This window comes from Megalobrama amblycephala, linkage group LG9 (genome assembly GCF_018812025.1).
Source record: "Megalobrama amblycephala isolate DHTTF-2021 linkage group LG9, ASM1881202v1, whole genome shotgun sequence".
Taxonomy (NCBI): domain Eukaryota; kingdom Metazoa; phylum Chordata; class Actinopteri; order Cypriniformes; family Xenocyprididae; genus Megalobrama; species Megalobrama amblycephala.
The window spans coordinates 18761748-18789705 of record NC_063052.1 but is presented as its reverse complement, the minus strand read 5'-3'; the positions used below and the strand labels follow the sequence as shown (position 1 = coordinate 18789705).

At 37.2% G+C, this 27958-nt stretch overlaps 1 protein-coding gene across 1 annotated transcript; it reads right to left on the bottom strand.

The window, feature by feature from the left end:
* Positions 1-9140: 9140 nt before the first annotated feature.
* Positions 9141-23330, bottom strand: tent5bb (terminal nucleotidyltransferase 5Bb). Its single transcript, XM_048201998.1, has 2 exons — positions 22897-23330; positions 9141-12007 (listed from the first exon to the last, which is right to left on the bottom strand). Exons 1-2 carry the CDS (start codon positions 23050-23052, stop codon positions 10982-10984), a joined length of 1182 nt encoding a protein of 393 aa, XP_048057955.1. The 5' UTR covers positions 23053-23330; the 3' UTR covers positions 9141-10981.
* Positions 23331-27958: the final 4628 nt, after the last annotated feature.

Below are 27958 nucleotides of genomic sequence, written 5' to 3'. Positions count from 1 at the left end.
TCTGTAAAGCCTGACAATTGAAATAATCGTCAGACCAGTCAGTTTTTTGTTGTTGTTTTTTGTTTTGTTTTGTTTTGTTTTTTTAAAAATGTTATCTAAAAGAAAAGAAAAAAACTGCATATGGGATTTTGTTGAGTATAGTATTTGATACATCAGGCTTTTGTAGCTCATATAATATGATAGGAGAATATGGAGCAAAAAGTATGGCAAAAATATGCAGTTTGATGCAGTTGCTGTTAGCTATATGACCAGAAAGTGAGATGAAATTCTCTGTGGTTTTTATTTTAGGTTGCAAAACATATAATGGCATGCATTAGATTGTGTACAAAAGGTTTTTCAGTTTTGATCAAGTTGATCATTTAGATGCCTCAAATATAATATATTTGGCTTTATAAGGTTAAGTAGCCTTTATGAAGATTTACTATGGTAAACATACAGGTAGCTACCACCACATTAGTGACTTATACCAAGATTCCAAAGTTTTATTGTGTTTTACTGTGGTGGTATCATCGATTCAAGACAAACTTTCTGTACACATACTGTAAAAACAAAACTGTGGAACTGTAGTTGGTCTTTTTACATTTCAGGTAGACAATGGCTGCGTACAAAGTTTAAAAATGCTGCATTCTGAGGATGCATTCCAAGGTAGGAAGGCATCAAGGCATGTCCGAAACCACTGTTGCCTTCACTTCCTGTCTTCCGAATTATTTTTGAAGGCAGCATCCTTTGCTGCCTTTGAAATACCACAATCCTGTGCGCTTCATTCTGAAAGAATTAAGATAAAAAATGAAGATGCCACCAGAAGTAGCAGTTGGTGGTCAATTTGTTTGTAAATGTGTGTTTTTGACCAACTTTTTCCACTTTCGATGTCATATATGGCGAGAAATTAGTATTGTAGTAATTAGTAATTAAATATTCACTTAGTTATCACTAAATCTCTCTCTATTGTGTTGTAGATCAATAAACCATTATGCTGCCTCAAAAGTCTGTCTGAAATCAGTTTCATGAGGTATATTGTGTGCAAAAACTGCCTGTTAAGTCACTGTCTGATAGAGCAGTGAGGCAACAGGTCAGATGCCCTGTCAGACAATGGGACACATGAAGCCGACACATGAAGCCGACGTCAAAGTACTAGCGAAGATGAAAGCCGACTAGGTTATCGCCTCGCGTCGGCTGTGTCTGGGCCAAAAAGCTACACTTGAACTGTAACACTTATTCCAAGACGAAGGTAGACAAGCTAATTCAAATATAAATGTGGTTTATTAATCCTAGAGACAAAACACAAGCAAAACGTGTGCATAGCACAAAACAATACTCAACAATGTATGAAAGGAAATGAGGAACTTAAATACACAATGATGACTCACTCAAAGACAAGATGTGATCGAGAATGAGTGTCCATGACAACTGATTAGCAACAGGAAAACTGTAACACTCGGCCTATGCAAGGCAGGTTACACAAATAAAGTTTATCCTTGACCCTCCTAAAAGTGTGTTTGAATGAGTACAGACACAATAAATAACCACAAAAACGAAGTATAAACGTCAACCCAAAGTGTATTATACAAGAAGACACAGAAAAACTATATATACAGTATATACAAAAATGTATGTGTGCATATAAGATTGTCTGTAGCAAAGAACCATCTCGTCACCTTGCATCAACTCCAACCATTCAGCCAGGAAGGAGGAATTTAAGAGGGGAGCAGACTGTCAGCAAAGCTGTGTTTGTGGATTGTGGAGTTTCCATTTTACGGACTTATCTCTCCAGTCACAACTTTACAGACCTTTGGATTATCACTACCGTAGACTGGTGGACACTCACATTAGGATTTATCAGCACACTAGGATCTTGGATTGTTTTATGGTATGGTGCTTTGGACTGTATGCTTTTAACAGTTTTCCTGGTTTTATTGTGTTGTTTTAAAGTCTCATGTGAATATTGTAAATACACCATTCTTTTTTAAACTTCTCTCCATTTTAGAATCAGAATCAGAAGATCAGAATCAGAAAGAGCTTTATTGCCAGGTATGTTGTTTACACAAACTAGGAATTTGTATTTTATGTCTCATTCTTTTAACCAATAACGATCTCACACAGTAAAATACAACCCCATTTTAAATCATGTAACCCAACCAATTTACCTGATCGTTACAAAATGAGAAAAAAAGGAACATTGGAAAACAGGTGAATAAACATACTGACAGATAATGAGACCAAAACTAAGGCAGCACGTAACAGAACTCCCCCCTTCCAGAAGGCGACTCCTGGTGTCGTAAATGATAAAGGTAAGAAATAAAGTTTATGAGAGTGGAGGAGAGGAGTATTTCCCTGGTGGAGCAGAGGAGATTGAAGATTCCTATGGCGGAATGGCAATGACGATGGTGGGAGGAGTCATGGAAGAGGCACTGGTGTAATGATGCAGGTGGAATCTCTGAGCCCAGATGGTACACGGCAGAATCGATGATGGGAGTTAGTGGCCCGCCCAGCAGCGATGGAGCCACAACATCTGGAGACCCAGGCAAACCTGAAGTGATGGCGAGATCAGACCACACCACAGGATCCAGATGCCTAGGCGGAGCCACAGCAACGAGAGCACTCAAGGTGGAACCAGGGTACCGGAGGACTGAGGTGACTCGGTACAACTGAGGGCCAAGACGCAGCTGGAGGGAAGGCAGACCCTGACGAAGCCATAGGGATGGAGGAACGGAGAGCGCAGCAAATGTCCTGGAAGTCCATGCAGCAGGCAGAGTGACGTCTGACCAAGGTGGAGCCAGGGGGACAAAGGAGCCCGGTGGAGTGGAGTCGAGTGGGCGAGGAGCCAAGGTGGAGTCGACGGTCCAATGTGGAGTAACAGGATCGGCAGCCCGAGGCAAAGCCTGGTGATCCGCTCTCTGCGGCAGAGCTGGTGACCGATAGATCATGCCAAATCCAATGTAAAGGATGGAACCACTAGAGGAGGAGATGAGGGACTGGAGGGAACCAGTGTCTATATCAGCAGGTATCAATATTCTATATTTATCATTCATAAAGGGAAACTGAAACTAGGTTTGCAAATATACAAATTCTAAATATCAATCATGCTAATCATATTCTTCATTCTAGGCAGCTTACTATGTTATGAAAATATTTGCGTGTAAAGTTAGAACAGAATTCTGTCTGAGCCCTCTTTTTTTCTGTGCTTGCTTTCATCACTTTTGCTTTTATCCTCATACACTGACTCGCTCACTAAACTGAACAGCCAGAGTAATCTCTCTCACCGATGACCATAACGCTGATTCAACACGCTGAATCGGGTGAACACCCGCCGACGTGAGCCAGATTACAGCTGACGTGTGGAACTCACCACAAGAAATAGCCTGACACGCTCCGTCGGCTTGGTATGTCACGACCCTAAGCTTTTGGATGCAGTCAAACTCTTCCTGTCGAAGCTGATGGTTCTTAGCCAGAATCAGCGCCAAAGTGAACCAGACTGTAAGTCGCAAGTCAGAGGTAATGAGGTCAAAACTTCAAACCAGAGCACTAGAACATTTAGATTTTTTCCTTACATTTATCTTTTCGGTTAATGCCAATAAGCTAAAAGTCAACAGAAACTGTGAACTTTGACCTTAAAAAGAGAAATCATAATGGCAGGTATGGTGCTCATCAAAGTATGTTTAAAGAAAGAATGTCCTAGCAACCCATAGTGTGTTTTAAACTAAGCTAATTTGACTGAATAGTTTTGGTGTTGTTTAGTCTGTTTGTTGTTTTGTTTTGTTTGTTTTCCTTGGTTACCCTGGCAACCACTTCAAATGCTCTAAAGTGGGACGAGGGGTGAGCGCTGAAACAGTTTGGTTCTCGTTGCCATGGGAAGAAAGATTCCCTCTTACACACACACCCACACACACACACAGAGAGACACACACATCTGGGAATTCCTCTGCATGTCATTACAGGTGTCTTCCCTCACTGAATGTGTGGAAAAGTCATCAAACTCCACATTCCACAAAGAATGAATGTTTTTTACCATTAAACACACACACACATATAGGCATGTGCCAATCTTCTATTCAGTCACAGTGACTCCGACTGCAAAAATGACAATTCATAAAATAATGGCTGATAGACTGGTTGGAGTCGCCCACCCAAGTGGTTGCAGAAACAGCTGAGAGTCGACACCACTTCTTCCCTATTGTACAGATCAATGATCAGATTTTTCTATTGTGCTCCAAACTCTTATCAACACAAGAAAGAAATGGCCATAAAGTGGGAGTTGATTATGCAACTTAGCTGAAATGGTGAATTTACTTTAAGTTTCTCACTCCCACTGTCCCACTGTCCTAAAACAAACAAGTCCATGCCATCCTAAAGTGAAAATATGAATTTTAAGTGTGACAACAGACAGATGGTGCAGCGTTCATAGGTTGCTGCTCTGTTTTGCAATACCCTGCAAGTCAGTTGTTGATACGTGATGTCTAATGTCATAGACATGTTTGTTATGAAAGCTTTTTTACAGCAGTAAGGGTTTCAACAACTACTTAGTTCATTCTACAACTTTTTTGATGCTTTGAGTAAAAAGTTAAATGCTTTTATGAATTATCTGTTGCTGTTTCAGCATGTGGATGACAAAAACTAGTCATAAATCCAAATGTGAGCTAACATTTCATGTGATTTGTGTACACTACCTTTGAAAAGTTTCACCAAGGCTGCATTTATTTCCATAATATTTTGAAATATTATTACAATTGTTATTAAATATGAACATATTTTAACATGTAATTTATTCCACTGATGGCAAAGCTTAATTTTCAGCAGCCATTACTCCAATCTTCAATGTCACAAGGTCCTTCAGAAATCATTCTGATATTCTGATTCAAAAAACATTGCTTATTATCAGTGTTGAAATCAGTTGTGGTGCTTTACATTATTGTGGAAACTGAACTTTTTTTTCCAAGATTTAAAAGTATTAATTTCTTTGAAAAAGAAATTGTACTGACCCAAAACAGGATGATGATATTCTATGACTGGTATTCTGTGGTTGTGCTGGATCAGCTGCATTAACATGAAAAGGGAGTATACTATACCTGTACACCTGTGCTTTTCTTTGCCAGAGCCAAATTACAACAAATAGGCTAATGATAGTGTCATAATCATCAATTACACTTTCATAAAGTGTTCATAAAGTCAATATAATTGGATGAAACTAAAGCACATCTGGCACATGCAGCCTAACTTTTTTTGTTCCGTTTTTAATTGAAACTTTAAACAATGTGACAGCCAGGAGAGATTTCTTCAAACAATAGATCAGAAACAAGCCATGTTCTGTCATTCAATGTTAATGCATGATCTTTAAAAAAAGAATGCCAAACAAGTAATTTAAAGAAGAAAAACAGGAGGAACAACAGAGACAGAAACACAAAATGGAGCTAATGTATCTCTAGCTAAGAAAGGACATAGATTTTCCTGCTGAAGACCAACTTTGACCAGTTCTGGTTTATGCTGGTCATATTGGTGGAACAGTATGCCAAGGCTTTGCATCCAATAGGCTGTTCTTTTCAGTCTTGTTGTCACTCTGAGAGTGTTTTGCATGTTTTCCTGTCAGATCTGTAACTGTGAATCATGTTCTGACCCAATTAGTCTCCAGTACCAGACAAAGAAAGAGGAAGATGGAAAAAGAAACACACAGATGTACAGAAATACGATGCGCTCCACCCTACGCTGGCTAATTCTGTTGCGTGATTTTTTAATCTCAGACAGATATTAACCAGATGCCTCTGTGCAATTCTTTCTTTGTCAACTCTCATTTACACCGCTTGCAGAAAACAGCAGCGAGCAAGTAAAAATATCCTGAACTGCAAAGCATATGGTCCTCCATCTTAGCATTGCTCCCTTGAGGGCCCTTTTTGTTTCCACAAACAGCCAGTTTCATGATTTACATCATGATTCCATTGCTTATGAACATTTCTGAATAGAAATTTTTGGACTGAGTAATCAAAATAAGCTTCAGTCCTATCATTTTAGAAACAGTTATCAAACATTTGTCACAGCAGGCCATGCTTCATGGTACACATGCACGGCTGTCTGAATCTGACATCAATCTGACAGCAAGCTTTATTCATGCTTCCCATAAGAGTCTTAAATTAATATCACAGGGAACGATCTGTCACACTCGAATGGTCAAGACGCCCCACTAGCCACATTTTTTTCTCTAAGTGGTTTTTACTGTTCCTCTATTAATTGCAATTCCATATTCTATAACTCACACTGTGTTATTACAGTAAGTCAAGGGGACATGGCCTTTGTTGCCCAGAAATCATTAACTTGTTTAAGAAATAAGATATGTTCTGTCTAGTTCACCAGTCTGTCTTTCCCCTTATTTGTTTTTCTATGACATTCACAACTTCTGTGATGGATGAAACTAGGACAGAAACTAGGAGTTACCGACTTTTTTTTATTGCTATTTTGTGTGTGTGTGTGTGTGTGTGTGTGTGTGTGTGTGTGTATTACTGAGATGAGATGATGCGAGATCCTTAAACAACCAGTTAGACTTGATTTCCTGAAGCAAACACCAGTGCTTGTAAGGCAGAAAAAATATAGTTTGACAAGTTGTTAACCCTAACTATTCAGTAAAGATGAATAAATAAAGGTGGTTTCTGTGCCCAGTGTGCATCATTTTGGAATTACCGTAATTAAGAGTTTCCGAGTAGAAAAAAAAAATCTTGTAATTAAGTTAGAAATTTTATGAAAGCTCTGACTTTTCTCACATTTGATGTCATGTAAAAACAGCCACAGCGGATTAAATGTTGTTGGGTAAAAACCTCTGCACATCATTTTGTTTGATATGTCATTTTATTATAGCTGCCAGGTGCACTTTCTTCTTAAATACAGTATTTTGTGTTTAGCATGGACTTTGGTGTTAACAAAGTTGACATGAAATTTGCCATGTTCATCTTTAATTTGCAATTTAGACACTGCATGACTTTAGAAATAATAATCTTAAAAAACAAAAAGACTTTTTAGTATGCAAATTACATTGATGTCATCACTGTCAGTTTCCTGATGTATAATCAGTTTTTCAATCTGATTTTCAAAAAGATTTTCACAATCTTAAATAACTAAAGTAGTTTTTAAGTTTATAAAGACTAAAAAATATATACAGTATAGCACAGCTAAAGAATAAGTGGTTTGAATGGCATAAAGTCATCAATATGAAGAATGCAGTGATTGCCTTTCCTTGTAAAAAAAAGTACACTTTATAGCATACTTCTAAAAAGAGCACTTACTGTATTATAATAATAATAATATACTGTGATAGAATATGCTTAGGGTTAGTTCACCCAAAAATGAAAGTTATGTCATTTATTACTCACCCTCATGTCGTTCAACACCCGTAAGACCTTTGTTTATCTTCGGAACACAAATTAAGATATTTTTGATGAAATCCGATGGCTCAGTGATGCCAGCAAAATAATTAACACTTTAAGATGTCCAAAAATGTATTAAAACATATTTAAAACAGTTCATGTGACTACAGTGGTTCAACCTTAATATTATAAAGCGACGAGAATATTTTTTTATGCACCAAAAAAAAAAAACAACAATCTCTAGTAATGGCCGATTTCAAAACACTGCTTTGAAGCTTTACGAATCTTTTTTTTTTTCGAATCAGTGGTTCGGAGCGCCAAAGTCATGTGATTTCAGTAAACGAGGATTCTTTATGTCATAAGTGTTTCGCAATTTCAATAGTTCACGTGACTTTGGTAGTTTGATAAGCGATCCGAACCACTGATTCGAAACAAAAGATTCGTAAAGCTTCGAAGCAGTGTTTTGAAATCGGCCATCACTATGTATTGTTGAAAAGTCATTTTGGCGCACAAAAAGTATTCTCGTCACTTTATAATATTAAGGTTGAACCACTGTACTTACATGAACTGTTTTAAATATGTTTTTAGTACCTGTCTGGGCATCTGGAAGTGTAAATTGTTAATTGCTCCTCACTGAGCCATCAGATTTAACCAAAAATATCTTAATTTGTGTTCCGAAGATGAACAAAGGTCTTGCGGGTGTGGAATGACATGAGGGTGAGTAATACAGACAGAATGACAGATATAATTTTCATTTTTGGGTGAACTAACCCTTTAAGTGTGAATAGAATGTAATGTTTTCAAACACTTAAGCACAAGTCTAACTTTATAGAGTATGTAACGTACTTAAGTAGGACTTAAGCGCATATTTATATGTAATTTCATAATTCTATTTTCTTTGAAATGGGTAAAATGTACCACCGAATATACTGACAAGCAACTAAGATATACTTTAATGTCATTCTATTGAAACTTCTATGTATTTAAATATATTTGTGATTACACATTTGTAATAATTTTGCAATTTAGTACATTTAAAATATATTAATTTTAAATTTAATATCGAATAACACACTACACTTATTATAATCAAGTACTTTACATTTGCTTTAGTATGTTAGTCAACAAAACAAAAGATTATTGAAACATGTTTTAAAATATACTTTAAAGTAAAACATTTAATTTATCATTATTACAAAGTGCACTAAAAGTGTACTTAAGTGTGTTAAGAAGCATATGAAAGTGTACTCTCTTTAAGTGACCTTTTATTTCATTAATTATCTCCAAGTAGATTTTTTTAATATACATTTTTTAAATTTGAAGTACACTACAAGTGCACATTCAATACAATTAAGTGCACTTTTTTTTCAAAAGGGTTAAGAGCCATAAATATCCATTTATCCATCCATGAAAACATGTTGTACACACCTGCAATCTCAGTTTACGAACTGCCCATGGCACAGCTTCCTTTTTGCCACGCTGAATAATATTAGTCAGTAGTACATTACATACCATGACACCAGTGCTTGAATAATGGCCTGAAGCATATACAGAAAATACAACATGTGGTGCGTCTGTTTCTAAACTGCATATTCAGCAAGCACATTCACTGCTTTCCTAACAGCTGTTCATCAGCTGTGACTTCAGCAACAATGAGCGCAACAAGCACAACCTGCCCTATGAGAGTCAATGAGAGATATAAATCCACTATGTCCCATAGACCTACATTAGTGTCCCCAAAAATATTTAGACATTTCCTTAGCACTTAAAATGTCAGAATGTTATTGTATTCAATAATAAAACAACAATAGTAGTTTATTTCAGTCTATTTAAGGACCTACTCTTAATTTTTATTGTGACTGATTGTTTTGCATAAGTTAAACATTACTTGTTCTTGATGAGATTTACTTGATTACGCTTGGGTAATGTGGACAAAAAATACAGAGCATGCACTGTTTGTTTCTTCCCCTGTGATATTAACCTTTACATAGATCAAACCACTACATCTTTGTCTTATCAAACTCCTCTATTAAACACATTACACTTCAGTGTGCACATACATTTCTACAGATACAGGGAAAAGGACTAGGAGCAAATTCAGCTTTTTTTTTTTTTAATGATTTGTAAAGGAAATGCCCTGACCCTGAAAATAAAAATACTGTACTATACAGTAGCCCAGAGAACAAAACAATTAACATTTTTAATTTACATACATTTCAGTTTGTAGTTGGTTTTTAGGCACTTGAAGTCAAAGAAGTAACATTCCACTTAAACTGCTACATCTACAGTCTTTGGTCCTCAGTTTTTCAAATAAGGAAGGAAATCAAGTAGGAAATCATCAGAATTGAACATCCTTCCAGTTTTACTGCTTTTCTTGATTTTTTCATTTTTCATAACTTCAACAAAAGCTGTGTTTCATAGCTTAAAAACATTTAACTTATAAAACATGAATGGGTTACACTTGAATGTAGAGAAGAGAAGTGTTTTTAGACATTTCCCCTCAATGTTCATTGTTATTGTTTCATCTGCACTGGAAAAAATCCTCACAAAATGTTTTTGAGTGGACATTTTGAGTTTTCCAGTACAGCAGAGTTCATTATAACTATAGGGTGAATTGATAGCATCCATATAAAGACACAGTATCTCACTTCTGGTCTCCAATTTTGCACAAAAAATATATATATATAATTGGATCATGAGTCTCATGACACTTGACAAAAACATGGCTGGGTCATATTTCACCCCAAAATCACAAGGGAAAAAAATATATATTTTACATAAAGAAAATTAAGTTGTTATTAAATTTCTAGAACCATTAAGATTTTGTTGTTATTGTAATATTTTTATGACAATTAATTACGTTTTCTAAAGTCTACATAGGTCTATAATTTAAATTGCGGAGCAGTATTTATTTATCCTATTTTATTTTCTTTGTTCTAATTTTATTACTGACTGTTTACTTGATTATTTATTAATTGAGAATTTTTTACTTAAAGGAAAGTATTTGTTTTACTGTGGTTTGCTTAAGATTTTGGTCATATTGCCCTTCCTAAGTGATCATGTTATTAAAAGCTAGATAGTACACAGTTAGACTTGTGTAATAAGACTGTGCACCACACTAAATATATCCCCCTTTCTAAGCCTGAAAAAAAAAAATATATATATCTATAGGTTGTTTTAAAAGTTAAAATGTATCAGAATTTGGTAAGAGACCAAAATAAACAAGATTTATGCATTTTGTTTGTTCTTTGTTTCATCTATGACTATTGTGTATCTAACATAATACATAATCTGGTAAATGTGGTGTGCTAATTATAAATAAAACATCATAAATATTTTGCAAATTTCTGGAAATTGCAACCATAAAATCAGTCATTTTGATGGAGGAAAAAAAAAAAAATGCAATATCCTGGTGGGACTGATTAGTTGCACTTGAATGTTTGTTGATTTAAATAAACAAATACTTAAATTTTCACAGTAATAAAGTAAAAATCAATGAGAACGTAATGAAAATCACAACCGAGAAATTAGAATTTCTTTTTGCAAAATATATTTTCTTTTTTTCTCCTGATATTGAGGTGAAATGTGACATATTAATGACCATCTGAAGACTGAAGATCTGAAGGTCCCTTCCTGGCTCAGCTACAAGGCAGCCATGTTTGATAGGAGCTGTTACAGGCGGAAATGGGCGAATGCACATGTGCTATGTAGTAGTTGCTGAAGTTGACGTCTCTGACATAGGGAGCTGGTTGGTAGTAACACGTAACATTAGACAGTGCAGGAATTGCGTTCTGTTCAGCCAGCACGCGTAGTGCCAGAGAGGAGATGAGCGCGAGTGTCTGTCTCCGCTCATGGCCCATGAGACATACGGTGCTTTCATCTACCACTTGATGGAGAGTCACGAGACAATCGTAACGCTTGTGCTCCATGCCGTTAAAGTGGTTCTGCAGGTACGCCTCCAGCTTTCTCTGCTGCTCATTGATGTCAGGGAAGTCGATGAAGAAGCGTGAGCACATGTAGCGCTGGAGCGTCTTCATCTGCGCCTCGGAGGCTGGATGGAAGCCTCTTACCAGCAAGTGGCAGTACTTTAAGAGCCCACCTCCACGGATTTCTTCAGGGCTGTGCGTAGCGATGATTTTGGCATGTAGGTGTCCTAGCGCTTCTTCAAAGTCTCCATACATGCTCTCTCCGAGAACAGTGGGATGGAAACTCTCGGACATGGGCGTCTCGGAGCAGCGGTCGAAAAGCAGCAGTGAGTCCAAGCCGATCTGAAATGAGTCCACGCTGAACTCAAACTGTCGTCGCAGAGAGTCCACAAACTTCAGCTCCACGTTTTTGCCAGTGTTATTGGAAAGTGAGATGAGGCTCCAGCGGTCCGTGTCATTGCAAACCTTCACCAGCTTCTGCACGTACGCTTCCTTTAAGGTCAGGGCGGTGATGCGGTCCCGGCTCACACCGGCGGGCAGGAACTCCAGGAGGCTGTCCAGAACCACATCCTTCACCAGGCGGAAGGTCTTGTCATCAGTCAGACTCAGGCCGAAGATTAGGTCCAGGTCCTTGTAGCCCAGGCCAGTGTCCTGGTGGAGCACATAACTGGCAGCAGAGCCGTTCAGCTTCACATCACGCACCGCTACACCTCGCTCCTCTAGACGAGCTCGCACCACCTACACATGAAGGAGAGACAAAGCAAACTTTTTTTTACAAATTTCATATAGATTCCTGAAACTTTATTAAAGAGAATGGAATATTTAAGACAGTGTTATAGTGACTGAATCTGGTCCAAGACTGGTTTCATGGACTCTGGAACTCAGCGGATACGTTTTGTGGTCTCTGCAAACTTGAGCATATAATACGCTCTGTGCTTTTGTGCATCTCTGAACCGGAACACACTTCGTGTGCCTGCAGCGGTTCGCGTGACACTGACGAGAAACCAGGCTTTATTCATCCCAAAGGAAAGCATATGTACACTGTCTGAATCGTTCAGACTCCCTTCTCATATTGGTCTTAAAAAGCATAATCAATTAAGCCAAAATATGCAATAAATAAGCATGTAGGTGGTGATGAATGCATAGAACTTTGTGAATGATGGGCTTCCAATCCAATATGACCCTGGTCATACCTTGTTTGAAATGATTTGCCACAACAGTAATTGGGCATCCAAAAAAAAAAAAAAAGGTAACACTTTAGAATAATGGTCCGCCATTTATAAGTAACTATGCAGGAAGTAATGCAGGACTAATGAGTAGTACTACATTAACACTTCAGCTACTACTATTAACTAATATAGAAACAAGCTTAACTAATCAGTAAGTAATATCAAATTTAGGACTAAGATAGTTCCTTATTAGCTAAGAATGAGATTGGCATCATTAAGAACTAATAGGTAACTATGACAAATTGTAAAGCATTACTAATTAATTACTAATCACAACATTAAAGTGTCTGAGATGTGAGCAATTGTCTTTTTTTACTCTCAACGTGGTTATAAAATGCATCATTAATTAATTTAAGTGTTACCTAGTCACTGTGCAGGAACTACTAGTGATCAGGACCATTATTTTAAAGTGAAAAACATCTTTTTCACTTTAAAATAATGGTCCAGATCACTAGTAGTTCTTGAGGATTGTCCTTTTTTACTCTCAACGTGGTCATAAAATGCATCACTAATTACTCAAGTACCTAGTCATTCTACAAGAACTACTAGTGATCTGGACCATTATTTTAAAGTGAAAAAGATGTTTTTCACTTTAGAATAATGGTCCTGATCACTAGTAGTTCCTGCATAGTGACTAGTGACATAGAAAAATTGTTCTCCTCAAAGGCACTACCAGTCTAAACATTCAAGAGGAACAGGAATTAAGTTGGTTTGACATACTAGGTAATGGCAACTTTTATTTTCTCAGGTTCATGAAGTGCAGCAGTGTAATCTTAGTAAGCTTCTTCACACAACCTTAGAGTTCTCAGAAACACACACCTCTACCAGATTGGACACAGGTGAGAACTGAGATGTAACTTCTCTAGAGGAGGGATTCGGTTTTCCTAAAGCATGCGGATTAGCCCTGGAAGATGACAAGTCACTGTTGGTATTTGTTAAAATGCTCTTGGCAGCTTTCTTGCTTTTCTGACCCTTTATTACTCCATCTGTACGTTTTTTCTCTCAAATACCCACACAGGGAGAGAGAGAAGCCATCCAAGAAGATTTCAAAGCTAAATTACATCAACTTATAGAAAACATTTATTAAGACAGAACCATTTATAAAATAAATGGACCATTATATTAGTGATCATAGAGCAACGAGGAAATGGAGGAGCTCATATTAAGTTGACATTTGAAAAGTCAAAGATGTGACTTAGTCTGACTTGGCCCATTGAGTTTTTGTGAAAGTCTAGTTCTGTGGAGGTTCTGGATTTCCTCAGTGCCTAGCCAGACCAGAAGAGATGTCACTAGCTACATTTACATGGATACTTTTTCCTTCAATCTAAATGAATTCGTTCTGAATTCCTAACTGTGTAAATATCAAGAGGATCAGCTGCAAAAAAAAAAAAATCCAGTGGAGAAGAAAAGTCACCGCCATTATGCTAGGGGTGTTGTGGATGGGTTTTCAGAGCATTGTTATGTCTAGGGGGATACAAGTGGCTTTTAGTGCATTGCTATGTGGTTGCTAAGGCGCTCTAGGTTGTAGAATATTGCTATGCGGTTACTAAAGTGTTACGGTCAGGGACGGACTGGGACTAAAAAACGGCCCTGGACTTTGACTAGGCCCGGCCCAAAGCAATATGCGTGCAGAAACTCGACAACAACAACAATAACGCCTGGCATGAGTGTCACAAGACTTTAATTGTGGCTCATGATACTATACCATCCAAATTATAGCAATAGCACTGATGTTGACTAGATGTTGTGTTAAAAGCATATTAGATTAACTTGAATACTCATATAGCAGGGGTCTCAAACTCAAATTGTCGGGGGGCCGTTTCTGTGATTGACACCTCATAAGGGCCATATTATCCTTCAAGCGCAAGAAAGCGCAACATTTCAGAAAATTTACTTTCCTTTGCATTATTTCTCATTTAGCCTACTTCAAATTTCATTAGACCTACTAAAATATTTTTTATACCTATACTATAAATATCTTATTTACCATACTAAATGTAAACAGCAGTGTCTCTCTCATTGTTACAGAGTGTAATATAATTATATAATACTATTACTAATATAATACTATTAATTGAAATAGTCTGGTGTGACTTCTCACATCCAACAAGATATATGGAATAAAAAAATCAGTAATTTAGGAACAAAACCAGCAACACTTGTGGGCGTGGAGGGGTCAGAAATAAAAAAATAAAAAAACTGGAGCTATATATCAACTTTATTTTGCCAAAAAAATAAAAATCTCTCATTGTTACATACATTATTAGTTTTTAACATCTAGTGGAAGTATTTTCCCTTACTTTATGTTAGCTTAAATAACATTAAAATCTTGCACTGAACAACACTGTACTGAACAAATACAATCCCTGAATACATTTGTACACTTTGTTTCTTGACAGACACCTGCAGCGCTTGTGCTCACACAGCTGGGCCACATTTGTCCAAGATGCCGTTTGAGCATCGGACGCGTTTCAGTGGTTTAAATCGGCGCTCATGACTCAAAGTCGAGTGCTTTTACTGTAATTTAGGCAAGCGCGCTCATAATAGAAGCGATTGAGAGCGTGGCTCATGGTTGCATAGCAACGACAGACGCCACTGGAGCGAAAGCGCATTGGAAAGGAGAATGCGGCGCGGCCGCTTATGTGACACGATATTTGAATGCCCCTTAGAACGGCGACTTTTTCTTTGCATATCAGACAGGTAGCAACTAGAGAATAATAATAATAATAATAATTTAGCGGGCCGGATTATGTTTTATTTTTGAGATCAGTTGCGGGCCGGGTAGAGGTGGTGGGCGTGCCGTAAATGGCCCACGAGCCGGCAGTTTGAGACCACTGATCTAACGTCATTGCTGCTTACTTGGCGGCCACGGCCAGTGCAGCTGGCATCCAACTTAAAGGTGCATTGCTGCCACCTACAGTACTGGAGTGTGAAAAAGATTAGTGGGGGAAAAAACAGATGATGACTGCGTGCGTGGCGGGTGGTGGGCCGGCCCGCCGGCCGTCCTGGAGTACCGGCCGTTCTGTGATTCTCCAGATCACACAGATGGCCAGTCCGCCCCTGGTTACGGTGCAATGCTATGTACTGTTTGTTCCACTTCTTTTTCTTTCTCTTTGTCTCAGTCTGATTTATGAACGTAGGCTTGCACATTTTCTACACATCACAACACATGATATTGGTTGACCTATTTGTCTGCTCAGTTATAAGCAGTGTCTGTACCTCTCAGGATCTAAATGGCAAGCTTTTATTTCATCACCAGATATCTGTCTGCACACTTCTGACAACTTGTCTAAAAATGACCAGGTGAAAAAAAAAAAACTATAAAACACTGGAAAAGTACTTAAGATGAAAAATGACAATATGCTCCAAAACAAATGTTGAATTTCTGGGATACAGGGGTCAGGACATATATTGAAACTTTCAGATCAGTTTCCACAATGGAATTATAATGACCTTGAAAAAAAGAAAGAAAGCTTTTTCAGCATGGAGAACCAGTTATTTACACTGGTAACCAAACACTTTCAGACAGATGTGGCCTGTTGCATGAAGCTAGTTAAACAAACTCTGAGTTTCAGAGTAGGTTTGTAGTTGACAAATCCAGATAAATCCAACCTAGTTTAGATCAGGATCAACTGTTGTACAACGCTCAGTGTAAACTGTCTCTGTCAACTCAGGTTTAATCCAGAGTTTGCAAAGTGCGTGCACCTGAAAGCGTGATCACACGGAACAAGGAGAACGTGAGTTTGATTCACTTCTCGCTAGAGAGCCGCGCAATTCATGTTTCTTCCGAAGATTAAGAGATCGTTATGAAAAATATGAAATTAAACGCATTTACAAAGCTTGAATAAACACTGATGCAGTGAAAGTTTGAGGAGGCAGCTAAAAGAAAATATCTGACTATATCAATGCATGTGAATCAAAACAAATAGACCAAATAATTAATATGGTTTCACAAAGAGCTCAAAAGAATACATGTAAGCTTAATCGGTCTAAAAGCCTTATATATTATGCATTTATTAGATTTATTTTAATTTAAATGCAAAGTTTAATATTGTCAATTAATATAATAGGCCTAATTATATGAATATGTCATGTTTTATTCATAATTTTAATTTAATTCATTTAAATATAATGAATAAGTAACAGGAAATGTTGAGCAATTTTGTCTCTAAAATGTTTTCACTATAAACTGATTTAATTTGGAACGAGATACAGGGGGAGTAGCTTTATTGCATCAGATACATGTCACTTTACTCACAGCTGATTGGTCGAGTTTGGGTTTGTGATCTCTAACTCAGAATAAAACCTGCTCCAGAGCAGGTTAGCCATGGCAAGTTACCATAGCAATGAAACCCGCTAAAAACCAATCCACCTTCATCAGCCCGAAAAAACAGAGTTTGCTCAAACTAATCTTGAACTTACCTGCTTTGTGCAACAGGCCAATGGTGGCTAAAAAAACTACATTCATATTGACTTCTGTTTAAACTTAAAATAAAAATAACATTGCTATTTTCTAATTTAAGAACAAAAAGTTCAGCATATTCTGTATTCCAAAAAAACATTTCTTAAGAATGTTCTTATCTTTTTCATAAGTTTGCTCTAAAGACAAAACTTAAAGTCAAAGCTTATACGTGATGTGACATTTTGCTTAATTCAAAATTCAATAACAACTCTATAAAATGACTCAGGATGTAATCACGCATAGCAGAGCCTACAAGACTACTTCCTTTAACCCTGTGTTGAATGCTTGTAAAAAGGCCACAAACACACTGGTCTGACTGGTGCCGACAATACCTTGGTGACACATGTCCTGTTTTGTTTTCCAACCTGGTCAAGACAGGTTTCATGTTTTATTTGTATGATGATCATAGGGCAAATTTCCACACAGCATTTTACAGGTTCAGGTGGGGGAACAGGCCAACAGCACGTCATTGCCCCCTGGATACAGACAGCCACTCTGGGCAGCCAGTCTCACTGTAAACTGCAAAATGCAAAGGGATGAATGAACCACTTAGGAGTCTCTGACACTGGCCCAGGCTCAGGAAATGAGTCAGTGAATCCACTGTATACTGGACTAGACTATTAAGAGTTGTATCCTGATTTTTATATTTTTTCCAAAAATTCACAATGGAATCTTTGAAATGCTTTGGAATTCTTTGAAGCTCGGATAAACTCTTAAGCAGTTACACGTACATAACTTCCATTACACCAGTTCTATGCTTCGTTGGTGAAGGCCTTGCCCAAAGAATCATTCATCTGATTTTCCAAACACTGAACCAATGAATGCTAAAGTATGTCATCATTTACTCACCCTTATGTTGTTCCAAACCATGCCTTTTTTTTTTCTTTTTCTTTTTTTTTTTTGTGAAGACTTGGAATGTTGAGCTCCAAATAAGCATCATAAAAGTGGTCCATACAACGCATGCTTTTTAGCTTTCTGAAGACAAACGATTGCTTTGTGTGAGAAACAGTGAAAATGAAGGATTTTTTTTTTTTATTTTTTTTTGCTGAACACTTTGGAGTCTTACAGGTTTTGAACAACACGAAGGTGAATAAAGGCTACGATATACTTCAAACGAAGTTCTTTTTCATTCTTCGTTTAAGAGTAAAACGAAGTTTGAAATGCGTGACCAGCGATATACTGTAATCTAACATCTGACGCCGCCCACACTGCTGAGAGCGACAGTTAGATGAATATGTAAATGCTGTACACTTTCTTCTCAGTAATAAAATAAACACAACAAAATGAGAAAACTGCAAGCATTTTTTATAGAAAGCATAAGAAAAGCATCTGATCATAACAACATTGGTATGTTAGCACGAGCTCTGCAAATTAGCACTCCAGTCATGTCACGTTTATTTATATAGCACTTTATTCTATAGATTGCTTAAAAGCAAGCAGCTTTACAGTATCAAACATGAAAAACAGTGTTCGTGCCTCATTTCATCAGAAGGACAACTTCATTTTGTACTATAAAGCGGCTATCCAGTGTGTTCGTGTTTTCACCCATGTGAAGGGTCCACGTGAATGAAGGCGGAGCCTCAGCGCACACCTCCTATTACGTTATCGTCAAGGACCAATGGTAGTACGAAGGTATTTTGCCGCTGGAGCGAACTTTTCCTGGCAAGCCGTTTCAAACTTCCAAAAAGAACACAAAACGAATTTGTTCAAAATGACGTCACATGAGTTCGTTCTTCGATTTCGTTTGAAGTATATCGGGGCCTTAAACGATGACTTGAACTATCCCTTTAAGACTTCTTGAACTATCCTAAAACAAGTTATCAGGGGGTCAACAATACTACTATTTTCCAAAAAAGATACAGTTTACACTGAAAGAATGTTAAAAAGGCTCTGTTGATTAGCTCCCCCTGCAGGTATGGGTGTATGGTGTAATGTATACCTCAAACCCATTCCAGCCCCTGGTTTTACCAGGTTTATTTTACATGCTGGAGGGATGAATTCCTTTAAGACATCCTCATAAAAGCACCTGTTCTAAGACAGGAACAATGGGAATGGCTTAGTCTATGTATCCTTTCAGATTGAAAAAAAAAAAAAAAATGTAATCCTGAGGTGTTAGTTTACACTCTGGCCAAATAGAAAGACTTACCAGGCTCCTCTTTACCACACGGATGCCGTGTCAGCTCTGGCCCACAAGTCTACTGTTTCCAACAGGATTAATCCACTTTTAACCTTATGTGCCACAAACAAGCCAACTTTGTCTGCTAAACAGGCCAGTGTAAGCCAAGCAACAATGCAGTAATGATACCACTGAGAAAAATGAAATAGTGGTGATTTGTGTCTGAGAGTTCTTTCTACACTTGGTTATAAGAATGATACATGCTTTACAACAACACCAAATACTGATGCCATGTAAAAAAAAAAAAAAAAAAAAAAAAACATTAAATAAAAATAAAGGGCTGATGACCAACAAATCTAAAAGTTTGCTTCAAGGTTTCCACTATTATATAGACAAAACCACTTGTGAAAACTGCAAGCTCCAATCAGATTGTCAGAATTCTACTTAACATCCATGATCAGGATGAACAGGTTTTTAATCAGTCTGTCAGGAAAGAAAATCATGTTTAAAGGATTCTGTTTTGGTACTATGAGCAGTGGACTTCAAATCTTTCAAAGATATTCAGAGAGCATATTGCATTTGCATAGTTATGAGCAGAACTGTATATTGTTTGTCTTCTGTCTGGGAAATAATCTGTGCTTATTACGTTTGGATAGACAGTAATTCTATGGACGAAATTGGATGGCCAGTAATGAAGGTGTTTCAGGTGTATGCTTTATATTCTCAGAGATTGCTGCTTTTTCTTAAAGTCTATTATTGTGTCACAGAAATATTTTCAGATAAACCTACCACTAAACAAGACGAACTGTGGTTGGTTGCTTCACATGTCAGTCAGACGATCTCTTCCTGTCTAAGTGGGTATTTCTAACCAGCCTAAACTGCAACGTGAACCATACCTTTAGCTAAGTCAAAATTCAGGGTATGAAAGACTAGTAGGTTGTTACCATGAATCGTAGAATAACTGCAATGCCTGTACTATGTGTACCGTACATATTACAATAGTGCATTGGTTTGAAATATTCAAAGCGTCAAGAATCTAAAAATATTATGCTAAAATAGACATAAAATGTTGATGATTACAATGTTTGGCAAGGCGAAAATTAATACTGGCATTATCGAATGGGTTTAATTAAGAAAAAAAGTGAATAGTTTTCATAAATCAAAAAATCTAAGTAAAGATGTGTGGACTTAAAGCTTGTGGACTTGTCTGTGGCTCTCACATTAGAGACAGAACCACACAACCAGATGGTAGAGAAATTAGCACTTTCATTTGGAGGTCAGTGATGTCATCAGAGAGAGAGGCCTAATTTTGAATAAGCCATTTAATACGGCTGGGTAAAAATACTATATATCTTGTTTCACAGTTAATTGTGTGACCTGGCTTCCTTGCAGCAGTGAGGTTGTAAATAAAACAAGCTAAATGAAGGGAAATACTGCATTGTCATTAAATATATGCTGACACAGAGGACTTTTAGTTCATTAATCACATTTAAAATGTTTAAGTTTATAGAAAAATACGTTTCAAACATTTTGAATGTTTTTGTTATCTCTGTTAGTAAAATGAATGAAGATGCAGTTTTGTGTATTTGCTGTTTATTGTTCCAAATTGAAATGAGTTTGTTATTGGGCTGAGGGGCAAGTGTATATTTGTGTATGGAATAAGACATATCATAAATAATATGAATGACAGTTTGTTTTTCAACATGAAAAGGGACGTTTGTGAGTGTCTCAGGCATCAGTCAGCAGACAGCAGATTCACTATGAGTTTCTCCGGATGTTAAATAGATTAAATTGTGTGATTTGATTGCACAAACACCTGCTGATATCTGCTGGAATTCAGTATGGAAGAAAAGCTGCCCCATAAACCTTTTCCAGTAAGGCTGCAAAAGTCATGACTGACTCCAAAAACTAAAATGTATCTATTACAGTAGAATAATCAGGAAAAAAATCTTCTTGGCACCTCATTGTGAAACTGAAAAATTACACTGAAATTGTCTATGAAGATGAGATGCTTAAGAACTTACACTTGAAAATAATCTACCACTTAATATTTTATGCTGGTCAAATAAACAAAAAGTGCATTTACTCATCAAGGATAATTAATAATCCAATTATTTCCTGAATGTAATAACAAATTGTTTCTCATAAACAATGATCCTTGTAGGCTAAATATTTATATAAATTATATAGATTTATACAGATTTTATAAGTCCAATTTTTTCTGCTCTACATGAATTAGGCTCATTATAAAATAGCCAATAAATCCATATCTATTACCACACATTCAAAGTTTCTACATTGCGTGGCAACCATAAACATCCTACAGTTGGGATAATAAACTATATTACTTGGTGGAGGAATTTGTATTACAGAAGCATCCTAAAAGTGTTTAATAATCTGTTTAGAAACCATGATCATTTTTAAATAGGTCAAATATTTTTTTTCAAGAATTAAAAGATTAGTTCACTTAAGAATAAAAAAAAAATTCACCCCCATGTCATCCAAGATGATTATGTCTTTCTTTCTTCAGTCAAAAAGAAATTATGTTTTTTGAGGAAAATATTCCAGGATTTTTCTCCACATAGTGGACTTCAACAGCTACCAACGGGTCGAAGGTCCAAATTGCAGTATCAGTGCAGCTTCAAAAGGTTCTACACGATGCCAGCCATTGGAATAAGGGTCTTATCTAGTAAAATGATCAGTCATTTTCTAAAAAAAAAATGTTAAATTATATACTTTTAACCACAAATGCTCATATTACACTGCTCTGCAAATGAATCACGCATTACATAATCACGTTGGAAAGGTCACGCGTGACGTAGGTGGAAGAACCATGGTAAGGCAAAAAAAACTCCATCTCATTTTCTCCTCCAACTTCAAAATCATCCGATATCACTGTTACCTTTTTTTTTGTGTAAAGGTCGTTTGACTTAGTCTTTGCACGTTCGCTTTGTAAACACTTGCTCGGTACTTCCGCCTACATCACGCATGACCTTTCCAACGTGATTAAATAATGCGTGGCGCATCTCAGAGCTAGTGCAAAATGAGCATTTGTGGTTAAAAAGTATATAATTTTTAATTTTTTTAGAAAATGACCGATCATTTAGCTAGATAAGACGCTTATTCCTTGGCTGGGATCATGCGATTTGGACCTTCAATCTATTGGTAGCCGTTGAAGTCCACTATATGGAGAAATATCCTGGAATGTTTTCCTCAAAAACATTCCAGGATATTTCGACTGAAGAAAAAAAGACATAACCATCTTGGATGACATGGGGGGTGAGTAAATTATCAGGAAATTTTAATTCTGAAGTGAACTAATCCTTCAAGATTGCAATACAGAAACATCCTAACTTTCCTATCTGTTTCCAAGTATATCCTATCTGTTTAGTAGCCATGGTAATTCCATTAAGGAATCATAACTTTTCTGTAACACAATAATAGGCCTACTTTTGAGTATTGAATACACTGTCTTTAATCATATTTCTTCATACAGCCTACCTTTAGGGCCTAACACCCCTTAACTGAGACGTAATAAAATAATACACTTGTATAAAACATAAAATGTTGTTTTGTGAGGAATAGAAATTACATTTTTAACTTTTAAATATTTTAAAATTAATAAACATTTCAGCCTATGTCCTAAATGTCTATTTTGTGCTGTGTCAGAAAGGATCCTTCAGGATCCTTCAGGAATGCTCCAAATTACGTTAAAAATTTGTAATTAAAATTCAGTCCACATCTCTTACTGCATTCCTTCTTTTGGTGAACAGAGTTCAGCTGAGGTTTCATATAGTGTTATATAGGTTGGATCCAATACCTGTACGATATGTCGTGGCTGAACGGAAAGTGTAGGGAAGTTTCCTCGCCCGTGGATCGGGACACACTCTCCCAGGATGGAGTCCAGACGCTGCACCTGCTCCCACGACAAAACACAACAGCGCCGGCTCTGCTCCGACACATCCGCGGAGGACATGGCGAAATCAGTCCGGTGAAGACACAAGTCTGCTCGATGGATGTCAGCTGGATGCCCCGACTTTATGATGTCCGACGATTTCGTTTTAAAGTAGAACGTCAATTCAAGATCAAAGCGTGGATTTGAAAAGTTATTTTATCAACGAAACAGAATCCAAATATTTGCCTATGAACAAACGAACTCAGGAGTCCGTTTCCCACAGTCGCAGTACCCACACAGTCTACCGTTCATTCACTGTGCCTGCCTGGAATAAACCTACAAATACATTTAAACCTCCCATATTTACATACGCCGCTCAATTGGTCAGCTTTATGAATAATTAAATCGTTTATAAGAACTAAGGATTTGTGCACGCCCACGTCCATACGTCATAATAACCCGCTGCGATCATTGGTTGTAGGAGGGGCGTGCGATGTATGGTTGGAGCATGTGTTCAGTTTATGGTAAACAACAATCCAGAATTGTCGAAGCTAGTAAGTTTTAATACCTTATCCAAAAGGTTAAACCTGTAAATATATGATAATATATTCACATCGTATTTTTAATGTCAGAGGTAATAAAAAAGAGTTACAGTAGGTTTTGTATAGGTTTCACAAAAGTTTTTTTTCTCATAGCTTTTAATCTATATAGTATCATATCACCTGTTCTAAAAGAGTTATGTGACTTTAGTTATCTTTTTTCTTATATTTAAATGTCTATACAGTATTTAGATTTGCATACAGTGAGAACTATTCTAAAGGATGTGAAACTGAAGAAAGGCGATATCATTTGTACACATTTGCTGGAAACCTGATATCTTTTTACATGACGCTGGAGCAGTGCTCTGCGTGGTTTCAAGCAGTCTAAACTGGAAGTTCTCCATAGTAATTTGTATAAACAAGACATTTATTACAAGTGAGTCCCATAGAACACAATTCTATGAACATTATGCATGTAGTACAATAAGGCAATTTACAGAACAACATAAAGATATAAACCAAGCAGAGTAATAAAAGGAAGCATGTCAATGATAAGCAGCAAAAAAGATTTGGACATAATTAGACAGTTTTACTGTTGAGGTGAAAAAGACTTTGAAGATGCACTGTGAAAATATTTTGTTGGGTAACCAAAACCAGGGGATTTCAATCTTTTAGAGGCCAAAGACAACCAATCCTTGTATCCTAAAATTTAAAAGCACCTATATATTCTAATTTAAATTGTATACTATTAACATAATTATTTGGAAAATATTTAGTAAATAAGTTACATCAAGTTTTTTTCTACTGTAATGTTAAATGTTAAATTTATTGATTTAATCTGTATTAATCTAATTTCTATTATTTATTTTATTGAAAATGTATTTATTTTAATTCATGTATTTAATGTATGTAATTATTCATTTTAATCTTTTACATTAGACATTTTTTACACTGTTTTTCTCTAAACTGTTTAGAGAACCCTGAAAGAACCACTGACCTAAATGTGTCCATGTGTGTCCACTTCTGTAAATTGTGTAGTGATGTGAAAATAAAATGGTTTTATTCAAATTAAAAATATATATTATTTATTACAACTGTATCAACAGTCATTTTAAGGGTGAGATAAGCAAACTGCACATTTTTACACAGCCTTGTTGATTTGGCTCCTGTATGTCTTAAACTTTGGGTCTGATATTATATTTGATAAGTTTCACAGGAAGTTTGAATGGGCCTTTTATAACCTGATCAAACAGTAAGGCCCTTACCTCTGCAAACATCCTTTATTTTCCCAGGCTCCATATAGCAAACAGAGAATGTCCTCAGCTTGAAACACTGCTTGTATATGACTTTAATCCTGCTTCTATTCCGTCATAGAAATATGATCTTTAGCTACAAGGTATTTAAAAGACGTCATCAAGTAGACCGACCTGTTAAGTCTAACAAAGTATCGAGTGAAGGAACAGAAACAAATCTCTGGCAGAAAATAGAAAAGAAAAGCCTTTAAAATGTTTTTATTGTGATATACTGTACATGACATGCTTTGATTAATTCACTATAATTTGTGTTTTTTCACGGCGTACTGAATCAAACACAGACAACCTCCTTAAAAACTCATTTCAGTATTTTCACTGCTGAAACATTTGTCTTGTAGTTTGTAAACAGATATTTAAATGTTCACAAATATTACTACTGTAAAAATCCTGGAAGTTGTAGGCAAGTAAACTAAACCCACAAAGATCCGGTATTGTTTATTAAGATTGTTGCTAAGAAATGTGTATGTGTGTTTAGATAGAGAGGATTCTGGGGTTGTGTTTGATATTTGCCTCATAAATCTATCTAAGACTGCTGACACACACACATATATATATATATATATATATATATATATATATATATATATATATATATATATATATATATATATACACATATATATATATATATATATATATATATATATATATATATATATATATATATATATATATATATACATATACACATATATATATATATATATATATATATATATATATATATATATATATGCCAGGGCATCTGTTTGTTTCACATAATGTTTTTTTATTATTTTTTATAAAACAAGCATATAACAAACATACTTCATAACATAAGCAAACATTGTACAATTGAAAATTATAAAATTATAAAACCAATTTATATAAACACACTTTTCAAACAACATTATAGATTTTCTTTTCTAGGAATGAAATGACAACAAAATTAAGGTAAAAGAATTTTAAACTGAATAATGTTCAAAGACTTTTCCTATGGTTTCATACATCCACATCGAGATGTCACTTCTGATTCTTTGTTGGTTTGATGTTTTGCAATCAAAATACAATTATATATTTGTGTAACTTAAGTCCCAGGGTCACCGTGATTTTGCCTAGTAAGACATGTTCCTGGATCAACATATTTTGTTGATCATGGAAAAACATTCCTATCTGAAAATTTAGTCCTAACCTTTTCCCAACCCCTAAACCTAACCCTACCCATAACTTATCCCTAAAATCAGAGGGAAATGATAGTTGAATAATAATGTTGTGGAAGCACCTAACCCAGGTTGTAAGCCTGACATAAACAGTAAACTTGTCCCTCAAATCTGATTGGTTGATTAGAATGTTGTTCCAGGATCAACAAAGATGTTGAATTTCACTTTGTGTTCGTTTCAGGAGTTTGAAACAACTTGCCAAAGTGGAGAAATTCACTCTGGCTGGTAAACATCTTTAAACTACCATTGGTCCGTGGCGATTATGTAACAGTTAGGTGTTCTCTGAGGCTCCGCCTTCTTTCACGTGGAAATCTTCTCCATTTCATTTCTTCTGTTCAGTCCATCGAGGTCAGACATTTGTTAATAAAAACACGAAAACACTAGAGAGTCGCTTTATAGTACAAAATGTAGTTGTAATTCTAAATGAAAGAGACATGTTTTTACATGTTTAATACTGCTTGCTTTTAAACAATTTATTGTATAAAATGGTATATAAATAAACGTGACGTCACTTGTGTTATCGGTGTATGCTGAAAGATGAGGCGAGTACGGAGATCCACAATACAAAGGGTTTATTCCCAATACAAGAACATACGAACAACATACATGGCTAAGCAAACAAGAGAACAGACGAGGAGTGCAGGGAAAGTGTCCAACTAAAAGGGAGTGCTGACGAGGTACAACAGGTGCAAGGAATCCCGGGAGATGGTGGGAAGACTGATGAGGGAAGTGAAGACAGGTATGCAGAACAGGAGGATGCTGGGAACTGGTGTCACGGGTGCACAAGAACAAGATGTAACAGATCCAAGTGCAGCATAAGTATTTATTGGGGAGTCCAGAAACGTAATCCAAGGCAGGCAAGAGGTCAAAATCCAGGTAATCAGTCCACAAAACAACAAGCCAGAGATATAAACAGTGCACGTAACAAATACAACGAACCACAACCAGGGACAGACACAACTGAGATTAAATAGACAAACACTAATTAACAAACACAAAACAGCTGGGTGCAATGATGAATGGTAATTAGTCCAGGGAGTGTATATGGGAAATGTAGTTCATGAAATGAGTGAAACAATGAGTCCGGGAAGGAGTGCCCTCTAGAGGCTGAAGGCACTCTCACAGGTGATCGTGACATTACCCCCCCTCAAAGGAGCGGCTACCAGACGCTCCACCAGACAAAAAACAAAAACACAAAAAAAAAACTCAGGAGGGAGGTGGACAGGAGGAGGATCAGGGGAGGGATGGTGGGCCAGATCCAGGGTCCCCAACTGATAGCCAGGGTGGTGCTGGAGGAACTGACCAGGCTGGTTCCAGCGGTTCTAGAGTCCTGGCTGGGTGCCAGGGTGGTGCTGGAGGAACTGACCAGGCTGGTGCCAGCGCCTCTGGAATCCTGGCTGAGTGCCAGGGCGGTGCTGGCGAAACTGACCAGGCGGGTTCCAACGGTTCCAACGGCCGGGGCAGTGGCAGCAGGGCAGGAAGCCTGGACGACGGTGGCAGGACAGACGGCTTGGTTGACGGCGGCAGGACAGAAGATCTGGGCGGTGGCGGCAGAGCAGAAGGCTTGGACGGCGGCAGGGCAGTAGGCCAAGGGTGCTTCATGGCCATATCAGAGAGAGCGGACAGCTCGGTGACGGCCTCCGTGGCCGTATCAGAGAGAGCGGACAGCTCGGTGACGGCCTCCGTGGCCGTATCAAGGGGAGCGGACAGCTCGGTAACGGTCTCCGTGGCCGTATCAGGGAGAGCGGAGGACTCAGGGACGGCAGCGGGCTCAGACTGGGGCTGCTCTGGGACGGCAGCGTGCCCAGGCTGGGGCTGCTCTGGGACGGCAGCGTGCTCTGTAGTAGACTCACTGGCTGGAGCGGGCTCTGTAGTAGACTCACTGGCTGGAGCGGGCTCTGTAGTAGACTCACTGGCTGGAGCGGGCTCTGTAGTA